General features: G+C 45.1%; 1 protein-coding gene across 2 annotated transcripts; it reads right to left on the reverse strand.

Annotated features, from left to right (window-relative positions):
* Positions 1-5,118: 5,118 nt before the first annotated feature.
* On the reverse strand, positions 5,119-10,321 carry LOC123051295 (FACT complex subunit SPT16). Of its 2 annotated transcripts, none has more exons than XM_044474139.1 (4): positions 10,189-10,321; positions 9,402-9,468; positions 8,851-8,917; positions 5,119-8,741 (listed from the first exon to the last, which is right to left on the reverse strand). In XM_044474139.1, the coding sequence occupies exon 4, from the start codon at positions 8,707-8,709 to the stop codon at positions 5,452-5,454; it is 3,258 nt and encodes a 1,085-aa protein (XP_044330074.1). In that variant the 5' UTR covers positions 8,710-8,741; positions 8,851-8,917; positions 9,402-9,468; positions 10,189-10,321; the 3' UTR covers positions 5,119-5,451. The 2 variants fall into 2 exon arrangements, with proteins under 2 accessions (XP_044330074.1, XP_044330076.1); XM_044474141.1 differs by lacking the exon at positions 10,189-10,321 and adding an exon at positions 9,908-10,068.
* Positions 10,322-11,427: the final 1,106 nt, after the last annotated feature.

An 11,427-nucleotide genomic window follows, 5' to 3' on the forward strand; every position in this document is an offset into this window, starting at 1 on the left:
AGTCTATAATGCTACGTCAACAGGTATAGTAAGAAAAATACTACGTAAAGAAAAAGGGGGGTATGAAATATCCATAGTTGATGCATCAGATGGACGCCAAGTGATTGATATTATACCTCCCGGACCAGAACTTCTTGTTTCAGAGGGGGAATCCATCAAGCTTGATCAACCATTAACAAGCAATCCTAATGTGGGAGGTTTTGGTCAGGGGGACGCAGAAATCGTGCTTCAGGATCCATTACGTGTCCAAGGCCTTTTGTTCTTCTTCGCATCCGTTATTTTGGCACAAGTTTTTTTGGTTCTCAAAAAGAAACAGTTTGAAAAGGTTCAATTGTACGAAATGAATTTCTAGGTCTCGCGATTTCTTACCATCAAGTTGGTAAAAAGCCTCGATTTATTGGCAATTGCTAGAATTATCTATGATCTATTTTGGAAATCCTTTTTTTGTTTAGACTGTTTTTTGTTTATGAGATGTCTGGAATTCCTTATTTATATCCCATGCAAAAGAAGAGAATCCAAGGCAAAGGCGAGAACAATAAAATTAAAATTTCTTCCTTTTCGGAGGGATTGCAGGTCTTCTTAATCGTCTATTCGGCACAAGAAAAAGCCTTTTTCTTGTGCCGATTCTTCTTGTATCAAAATAAGAATCCTTTTTCTTCCTAATTCGTCAAAGATTACTATTTCTTCTTTATTCGGGTCTGTCTCTTGGACCTCTTTTTCTTTTGCTTAGGTTTAGCCGAGGTAGTGGACAAACAGAGGGGAAGAAAATATGGCGGGGGACAAATTTCTTGTGATTGTGAACAAAGAATTGCTTGGCTTGTTTAATTAAGTTCAACTTCAAATTTACAGAAATTTTGCAAAAAAAAAGTAAACTCTTCTGAAGGTTTTTTTTTTTTTTTAGGCTAGTTGAATAGTTTTGATTAAGGTTTTATTAGTTTATTACTCGAAACTAAATCAAGGATTTTCAGGATACTTCCTTCGTGGAATAAGATATTGGATCCTCGAGTGATCTCTTTTTCTTGTTGCTTCATAAGAGTGAATCGAATAGAATCAATTCGCGTTATAAGAGTAAAAATTCCGCGGGTCCTTTCCGCTCTAATCAGATAAAGGGGGGTAAGGACCCGCTAAGCTCCTACTTTTTCATGTTTACAATCTGGTCCCTCCGATTACTATAGAGATGAACCCAATCCAGAATATGAACCATAAAAGAAAACACCTACTAAACCAATCACAGCAATACCAGCTACAGTACCTATCAGCCAAAGAGGAATTCTTCCAGTAGTATCGGCCATTTCCCCTACTTTCCTCCACATTTTATCAATTGGTCATGCTAGAGACAAAAACAGTCAAACCTTAACCATCTTTTGATCAACGAGCTAGTCTAGTAGAGCCATACTAGGGACTTGGTATTTTCTTATGTATTCACATATGTATTTAAGTTTCCAATCAATACAATTCTAGCATGAATAATAAACCTTTTATCGTGATTAAGAAAATATAATAATAACCACTTTATTATTGCCTCTAGAGCATATTTCCAACAGGTTGTAGTTAAGATCATAGGCTTGCTATGATTCTCTTGCTATTCAGAATTTTAGTCGAGGAATCTTGGTTTCTGGTTGGGTTTGTGCAGTAAAGTCCAATGGTTATCATTCATCGTCATCACCAAATGATTTCATTTTGTGGATGTTTGAGTTTAGAATATTTTTTTCTATCCATCATCGACGTACGTCCATGATTAGTTGTTCATATGAGGGAGTACATTTCCAGCAATGCATTTCCGTTGGTCCTGTAACTACTACTACTACTTTGCTATCAGCTTTGTCTATACCGTGATTATGTAACTACATGTGTTCCATCTCTTGCAAATGTCACTTCACTAATCACGATCATTAGATAAAAAGGACAGTGGAAGGGATGTCACCTACCTGGCACCGTAGAACTTCCGCTCAGGTGGCGCACCCCCAACCACTAGTATCTTCTATATCTAAATAGCTAGCCCCCACTAACTTATTTTTTGAACATGCAAGCATGCCACCTCATCACACAACATACATGGAAAAAGGCCCGCCCTCACTAACCTATTTCTCTAAACATGCAAAGCATGCCACATCAAGCAACATGCATGGGAAAAGACTCACCACAACATGCAAATATGCGCAGGAATTTCCATTCTATTGTGATATTTATATTTAATAAATATTATACAACTAATACAATAATCAAACACAATAAGTCATATGTATATTCAGTTCTTGCTCTTATATGATATTGCTCCCAATATTCATGTTTCGTACATGGAATCTCATTGAAATATGTTGCAAGCTATCTCGCAACAATGTGTGGGGTATCATCTAGTTCATAAAATGGATCGTCTTTCTTTCCATGCAGTGGATCTGTTATTCTCAATTACTCAGCCTGCTCTTGACATTTCCCTACTAATCAGATTAAGTCAAATAGCGACATGCTAGCAAATCAGCAGTTTTTCAGAAATTTAATGTTCACTACTTTCTTTTAATAATTTAACACAAACGAGGTGAATTCAAATCACTCTCGTATTTCACAGCAGAACGGGCTCAAAACAATACTTAATGGACCCTGATAAGTGCCACACGTGTGGCACGGACACATGGCAACTCCGGACGTTTTTTAGGGCAAGTTTAATGACGCGGGGATGGCAAAAAAATCAGATGGCAAGTTTCAGTTCTTTTATCGGTTTTTTTATGGCAACTTTAGTTGTAAAAAAACGTTAGGGCCGAAGTGCTCCACGTCACATGTATGACACTCATCATTTGGGTCTTTTACGAGTAGCCTCACTAAACCATGGTATGTTAGTTCAGCTTTACTGCCACGAGGGCTATCAAACAGCTAAATACGTACAACCTAGTAGAATCTAACATGCACTCACGGGCTAGAAGATGCTTCAACTAACCATGTGCGGACTTTATTTTTATGTTCTCTCATTTACGCAGGATGTCTCCATGTCAGCTATGTGCCACCCACCATCTATGAACCCCATGTTGCAAATGCAATCCGAGCCAGCTCAGCCACAAATGCGGCCTCGCAGGAAATACACATCATCAAGCTGAAATCATGCACAGGCAAATGATTACCTTCGCGCCCATCGAGGAGTTCTCGGGTCAATCTGTTCAATGGACTGCTCAGAAGCTTGCGGTTCATACTCTGCTTCCCCGTCAGGCGCTCCCTCGGCCGCACAGATCTGCCCATCAGCGCAAGCACTGGCCGCCGCCATGGGGAACAGTTGGTCTGCTACTGTGGCCATGCTGGGTAGTGGGTAGTGCGGCGGCTCCGTTGGAACCTCGTTGTCGTTGACCTCTTCTAGCATGGCGGTCCTGGCTCGGCCAAATCCCCAAGTCTTATTGAGATTTCAAGCAAATCTCAACAAAAGGAAAAAAGCAGAGCCGTGTGATGCAGAGGGGATTACGTCCTAATCGGTTGCATCTGCACGATTGTCTTGCACATGAATTGGAATGCACCGCGTCCCAAAGTTTTAGCATAGCAGGTTGTTGCCTATGTAGTCTTCGTGCATATGGGAATTGTTGCCTACATCGTTCACAATGCCGCAAAATAAAGTTGCTTGGTTCTCTGGATGTTTTGCCTACATGATACGAGACACAAGCACTGCAAGATTTTTTATTTTTTTGCGAGGAAGCAGTGCTAGAGTTTTGCCCACTAGTTTTCATCCCCCTGTTGCTAGAATATTGCAGCATGACACACAGCCGCACAGCTCATGCTGCTGCTGCTGCCAAACTCTGTGCTCGTCCCCATGATTTTTATGCCTCCGGAAGATTTTGATCCCACTCCTAAAATCTCACGGAAATGGTGCCAAATTTGTGCACGAAAAGTTGAGCTCTTTTTTCTTATGAGTTGGGCGAGATATTGACTTTCGCTCATTAGTTTTCCCCACTCGTATTTGGCCACTCGTCCCCCTAACACCGCCACGTCGGTCAAAAACCACGTCCTCTACCTCGTGCGCATGGCCGAAATTAACAGGGGATCATCTGCACTAACCTTCTGCCGTGGCCGAAATTAACACTTTATTTGCTAATAAAATTACGGTTAAGTGCATGGATTATTCAATAATGCATGTCAGTGACATCGTCAGTTTATTACAGGCCGGACTATGTGCAAGCTTAACAGGGGATCAAGTTTATTAGAGTTTAGATTTTCTGAAGCGATGTATCGGGAACCGCTGTTCCGGAAAACGTCGTGTGCGAAACAAACGGTGGCTACGGTTTTGGAAATCACTGTAATCGGAAGCCACACCTTTTTCGCTGAACCAAACGCGTTGAGTTAGAGGAAATTGCAAGCAATTGAGATGCTGGCCAGAGCCAGGGCGCCCAGGGCTCACTGAACTGAATGTATGCGAGGACAAGTTCTGGACTGGAGGCGTATTTGGAAGATGCCGTGTCAGAACAAGATTAAGATGTTTACATGGCATAATTCTGTTGCAACACGGACAAATCTTGTGACCAGAGGTGTGTAAGTAGAGGACACTAAATGTCTTTTTCTGTAGCAGAAATGAGGAGGAGGATGCTGGACACCTCTTTGTCTGTCAGGTGTAAGGAAGTGAAGGAAATCTGGCGGGCCATGGGAAATGAGAAGGTGCCACAGGCCGGGCGCTTGAGGGATTTGATACTGTTGTAGTAGCCGTTGTCGACTATCTATGGTCGTTGCCAATGGAGAAGATCCTATATTTTTTGGTGGGAATGGTGGAATGAGAGGAATCGGGTGAGAAAGAAAGAAACAAGGGCGGCCGCGTCCTGATGAGATAGATACTTCACCGAACAAGCAGGGTAGCTACCATGGAGTTGTGGGGTGTGATCGGTAAGCAAAATCCGCAGACCCCAAAAGAGAAGCAGACCCTCCGAGGCCATAGTTGTACTGAGCCAAATGCCTAACTTGCTTTAACCCTAAAAAAGAAGAGATAGGTTTATTCTGAGCCACATCCAAACACTTGCAGGTGTGTATCCAACATTTTTTCTGACATGTAGGCCTACTCTGAATCATGAAATTCTCGTCACAGGACAAAGCCTTTGGCAACTACCAAATGTTTGTCCCGCAGAGGAGAACAGTCACGAAAAACAAGCCAAAAAATGTCAAATGAAATTTATACAAACTGGATGTCAGACAATCTACAATAAAGCATTACATCAACCATGACACAGCAGATGAACCAGCTTGAATTTATCCAAACGACAAACAACAAGTCTTCAGACTCTGTCACACACGCCAGGTAATAACAACATAACAATTCACCAAGGTTCCGATTGACTGACTATAACGATAGTACGAGCAAAGCTACTGCAGAAACGAGTACCACGACGGCCTAAAGAGCGAACTAGACGGCTTCTGCTACAACCAAACCATACAAATACTATGCCTCCCCGAAAGAGCAGAGATTCAGAGGGCGCGACCAAGACGAACCAATCACCTGAACTTCGGCTTCTTCGAGGGCGGCCCTCCCTTGGAGCTACTGGGAGGCGGGCGAGACTTGTTGCCGCTGCTGCTGCCACCACGCTGCGGCAGCGGAGCATGCTTGCTGCTGCTAGGACCACGCTGCGGTGGTGCGCCCGACTTGCTGAAGGTCTTGACCTTGCGGCGCCTCCTTTCTTCCTCGCTGTCAGACTCTGCGCCATGATCCCGGTCCGCGTTGGTCGCCTCCCGCTCCAGCTCGTCCCAGGTCTTGCCCTTCTCTTCCTCAGAGTCTTCATCAGAATCCTCTTCCTCATCCTCGTCTGATTCCACCAAGGACGCGCTGTCGGAGTCTTCCTCTTCTGATTCAGACTCAGGCTCAGCATCAGAAGGCTCATACCCCTGGTCCGATTCCTCTGTTTCCTCTGCCTCAGAATCACTTGCCTCCATGTTCAGGAACTCCCAGCCACCATCGTCAACAAACTTCTGAGGATCATCAATGATAGTCTTCAGGATAGGACGCCAGTTCAGATTCAGCCTGCTCTCATAGTACTTGAGATCAGTGGTGTCCAGCCACTCCTTTATAGCGTCAAGTGAGGTTGACGGGATGGAGTCGATGCGGAGAACATCCTTCTTGAAGTCCTTGAACACGATAGCCATGTCAAAGTTCTTTGTTCCAAAGCCCACCCTCTCCAGATTAACAATCTCTATCTCACCCAGGGTCACCACCAGGAAGGGGGTCTCAATCAGCTCAACCAAGCAAGTTGAAGTTGGAATGATGAAAGCTGAAGCTTTATACGGCACCCCATGGAACCCGAGCTCTCTAAGAGGGATATCAAACTCCAGATCAAGCCCCTTGAACTGTGGTTGCGACCAGTGGTCATTAACCTTGTTGATATAGTTCTGGAACTCCATGTTGATTCTGTTCTTCCGGTCCCTCTCACGCTGCTCTTCTTCAATCTCATCAGGATCAAGGGCTGACCTCCTGCTGCCACCAACAGTTTGAACAACATCCATCACTTCAACATAAAACTGGACATCCTTCGTCTTCTTGTTTCCAACCATGATATGGTTGTGCAGATGGAAATGAAGGAGGGTAATCATTTCTTTCTCTGCTGGCTGGAAGAAAGCATGTTTTATATTCCCGTACATGATATCCACACGCTCATCAGCCCGTGAAGTGGAATATCTGAAACCATTAACATGGGCCTCAAGAGTTCCTGTCAGCTTTCTCCCACGACCACCAAATGGAGGCCTTATCCAGACATCATTAAGCCTCATTTGCTTTGTTTTGTTGCTTGCCTGCTGGAGCTTCTCCTGGGTAACAAGGGTGGCCCTTTCAGCTCTCTCTGACTCCCTTGAAGCTACTTGCCTCCTCAATGTTTTGATCTGCTGCACAACTTCACTGCTATGCCGTGGATCCTTCGAGCGGAATGTAATCTCTTTCAAGTAGATAGCTCCTTGAGACTTCAGATCTTTGTCATTTGAGAATGGCATGCCAGGTACATTGAAGAAAATGCGGATAGTGCAGGTGCGGTTGTCCTGGTGGCTGGTCACACTCTTAACAGTAGAAACATGGAAAGGGACCATACTGCCATATATAGGTAAGAGAACAGCTTCATTCCTCTGATCTACTTGTATCACCAACTCTCTCGAATAAGGTACATCATTCACATTCTTGTACGCAACAAGCTCATTTGAATTCCTAGAAGGACCACGGCCATCACCATTACCAGAACCACCCCCAGCAAGCCTTCTAGCAGTCTCTTCATTCTTTTGACGAGCAAGTTCAGCCTGGTGCTGTCTCCGGAGCTCTTCCTTGGACATCTCCTGGTTGTCTGACCGAAGTGTTGCCTTGGATGGTAGTGCTTCCACGCCATTTGGCTCAACCTTAGCCCGCTTCGGCTTCGGAACTTCCTCCTCATCTTCATTAAATGAATATGCAACATCTTTAACAGCCTTGGAGCAATTGGTCAAGATCTCTGCAGCCTTGTCATTAACTAAAGCTGTATCAGCTAATAACAAAGAGAACTGCTTTGTCTTCTCATTGTTTGTTTCTGCCTGTATATTACTCAAACCAAGGTTGACATTGAAAATCATTCCCTCTTTTATCAGACGGTCATTCTTGGCATTCAAGTTTAAGCCAGATTCTCGGAACTCAAGGCCAATTCCAGTTCCAGCTGACTTTGTTAGATTAGGAAGCAGTTCAGGGGCATTCTTCTCAAACACTGCAACTGCAGCCTTAAAAACTGCAGACATCTGATTGCCTGGTTTACATGCTGCTAAAGCAGCTTCCTGAGCTTTCAGAAGTGTCTCATACGCCTTACTCTGTGCCGGGGTAGCATCTATCAAAAATGTTCTGGCAACATTGGAACAGTAGTTACTGTACCTGGACCCAATTGCACAGATGATGATACTTGCAGGATCATAGTAGAGATAATCATCATTGCTGGAGGCACCTGGCCTAAGATCAAACTTCCCTCCACTTTGGAAGACAGGAGGGTAGCATATATCAATATTTTCAGGCTTCAACTTCACCTTGGCCTTCAAAGGATCAAGAATAACCTTCTCTGTGTCATCCATCAATGAGGAGTGTGAGACTTTTCTCTCCTCATCAATAACCTTCTCCATGGTCGGTACCACAAAGTTTTTCATCACAGATGAAGTTAGGTAAGCAGCCTTCTTCACACATATGATCTCTGTGGCGTCTTTCACGGCAAAAAGCTCAGAAAACCCATGTGTTACGTCTGCAAGTTGTACAGATCCACCAGCTAACTTTTCTGCCCATGTTTCAAGGAGCTTACCCTCAGGTGCCTCTTTTGCAATGTGACCAACAACTGGAGTGTCAGATTTCGACTGAGCAGAAACAGCACGCAGTATGTCATCCATCAGGTCAATGCCATCCCCATTCTTGCTTTTCACATGCAAGATAATATCAGAACCAACAGCCTCACTTGCAGCATCCTTGAGGGTTCCAATGAGATTTGCTTTCTTCTGGCTGCATAAGAAATGTATCTGCTTCTGCATGAAGACAATTATGGTTTCTGGAAATTCATACCCAAGTAACCAAACATCCAGAGCTGTGGACTTCAAATAACGGAGATCCTCAGAAGGAGGCGGAGTAGCAATTGCAATGGCATCAGAAGAAGCCCAAAGATCAGACTTGTTTCCGTTCCAATGGTCATAAAACACCTTAAGCCGCTTACTGAAGGTCTCTAGATTGATTGTATAGGCTGCTCCTGAGCCTGACTTTGCTTTACCATTGTCTGTCATCTTTACCACAAAGCACACATTAACCAAGCCAACTGCAGGAAAATTGATGATAATTAGATAATGCAATCGTCTGACAAATACCAGTTTACACTATCAAAGGCATTGGATGTTCAGAAAATATTTCAAGTCCCAGATAAATACCTCACAGAAAAAGAGGAGTGACAATCCAGGACACCAAGGCTTAATTGCTTATCACAACCTTTTTATCCTGGGAACAAAGCAAGCAAACTGAGTCAATTGTTCTGAATTAATACTGGAAAAACAAGAAATACAGTGTTGTATCACTCCAAACACTGCCATACTGGTTAGCATAGAAGCACCATATGTTTTGAGACAAAACAATACATATATCTTCATAATAATTTCTTGCAGTGTTAAACGCATCGGTAATATAGATTTAGGCCATCAAGAATGAATTGAAGTCTCGTCATTAAAACAGCATGAACCGCTAACATGGGTTATGAATCCAGGGGGAAAAACAGTCATCTTATGTGTTTAATATGAACATGATGAAATCTTTTGCCTATTTCCAAACTTAGGTCAAAGATAACTGTCCATGATATTCAGTATCCACACATGAGTAATGACGCCATACTTCAGGGAAATAAACTAGTTCAAGCAAATGAAGGTTATTTGCTGTCCAATACCAGTTTACACTTGTGCAGAAAATACTTCAAGTCCAAGACAAATACCTCACAGAAGAAGTGGAGTGATAGTCCAGAACATCAATTCTCAATTTCTTATCACAGCCTTTTTATCCTGAAAACATAGTGTGCAAACTGATTCAATTATTCTGAATTAATAATGTGAAAAGAAGAAATCCGACCTGCGAACAAGAATTCAGGATAAAAAAGTCATCTAATCTGTGAATTGAACATGATGAAATCTTTTGCCTATTTCCAAACAGAGGTAAAGACAACCCTCCATGATTTCAGTATCTGTACATGAGTAATGATTCCATACTGCCATCACTGCGAGTACTGAAGATCCAGAGCGCTCATATAGTGCAAGACAACAGTGCAAGTTCCAATAAAAAATAAAAAAATATTAATCCGTCTAATTTAGTCCTTTTCGAGAAGAACTCGGTCGAATTTAGTCCTTCAAAAAGCTGTATGACCAGATAAACAATTATATCAGCGAAACTAGTGCGAAAATCAAAGAGCAAAACATGTGACCAGACACGCGAATCTGATCGTACCAACACGGGCCTGTTTCCTCGAGGTTCTAGGGTTACGCCGCGACGACGCGGGCGACGGTACGCGCAAACCCTAGCTCGAATTCCCCGCAACCGAACCGCGGAAATTTCACCGTAGCACGTCAGATCCGGCCGAAGCGGGGAACGCTGGTAAGGGTACGGGTACGGGGTCGGGGAGGCGGCGGCGGACGGCGAGGCCGGGCAACCGCGGGGGGAGGGTGGGTACGGGGCGGTGAGGAGGCGGTGAGGAGGCGGGAGGGGAGGCGAGGGGAGGGGAGCGGTACCTCGGCGATCGGCGAGGCGCGGCGCGGCGCGGGGATGGGCGCGGGCGTCCGGATCTGGGCCACCGGCGAGGGCTGGGGGCCGTGGGAGGGGGAGGAGGAGGGGATGGGGGCGGCGACGGGGGGGAGAAAAAGGATTGTGGGGAGGGGAGGGGGGGCTGACGGCAGGATGAGGAGAGCGGCGGGAAATGGGTGCGGGAGTGCCCTAGCTTCGCGCGGGCTGCAGGCCCGTTTCCGCGGCTCTTTTTCGCGATTTTCAGATGCGGCGCCGCCCAATGGCGGTTTTCATTTTTTAAATATTTTATATCACTCGGCTAGGCAAAATTTGGCCCATGGGTCACCCCGACCTGCCCCGCGGGCTGAGCGAGGCAGGGACGATGGGTTTGTGATGACTTTGTCAATCTTGAAGCTCTGTAATTCTGGTCTGGTTGTTGGTATACATTGTATGTTGAGGTTAGAGGTGTGAATGTGTAGGTGACTCGAGTGAGAGCAATGTCAATTGTATGGCCCATACCGTTGCCTTCCCCTGGAGCCAACTAGCTCGGATGCCAATGTGAACTGTCGGTTGCTCCGGGTGAAAAGCCAGGGAAACAGAGGGGAAGAGGAAAGAGGGAGTGTGGCCGGGACGTAGCGCATGTGTGCTAGCGTATGTGTGTTTGGTTTCGGACGAGGGTTGTGTTGATGGTATGGCCCAATACCGCTACCCCCCCTTCCCCAACTACACACACAAACCTAGATCCAACTAGGCTCGGATGCCATCTGAAGAGCTTGGATGCTGCAACAAAAGGCACATGTATAGAAAGGGGAAAGAAAAGAGAGAGTGTGGTCCAAACCAAGTGCGCACGAAATGGTCCACACACAGATTACCTTGAGTTCTCCGCTTGCAGATCCTTAAGCTCGTCTGTCTGGCCACGGGCTCGATCTAGTCCCAGGCCAGACCTGCCATGACCGGATTTCGGCAGAAAATGACGCGGCGGTACTGTATCTGGGAGGAACACAGTCGTCCCCGATCTGCGCCGGCCTTGCTCGGTTGAGATGGTGCGCGGTTGGACGATCACGCAAATGGGTTCCGGCAGGAACGCAATGTACAACTTGTACCAGCCATAGATCCAGATCTGGGGCACCGATAGAAATAACACGAGGCAGAGGCGATGGATCCAGGATTTTTTTCATGCCAGCGAGCACGGGTTGGTGGTTGTTATATAATAGAAGGAAAAAAAAGCAAGGAAACACAAGGTGGAA

The sequence above is a fragment of the Triticum aestivum genome, chromosome 2D (genome assembly GCF_018294505.1).
Source record: "Triticum aestivum cultivar Chinese Spring chromosome 2D, IWGSC CS RefSeq v2.1, whole genome shotgun sequence".
Lineage (NCBI taxonomy): Eukaryota > Viridiplantae > Streptophyta > Magnoliopsida > Poales > Poaceae > Triticum > Triticum aestivum.

Coding starts and splice junctions, on each gene's coding strand:
- LOC123051295 (XM_044474139.1), bottom strand. CDS start 8,709: ATGACAGACAATGGTAAAGCAAAGTCAGGCTCAGGAGCAGCCTATACA.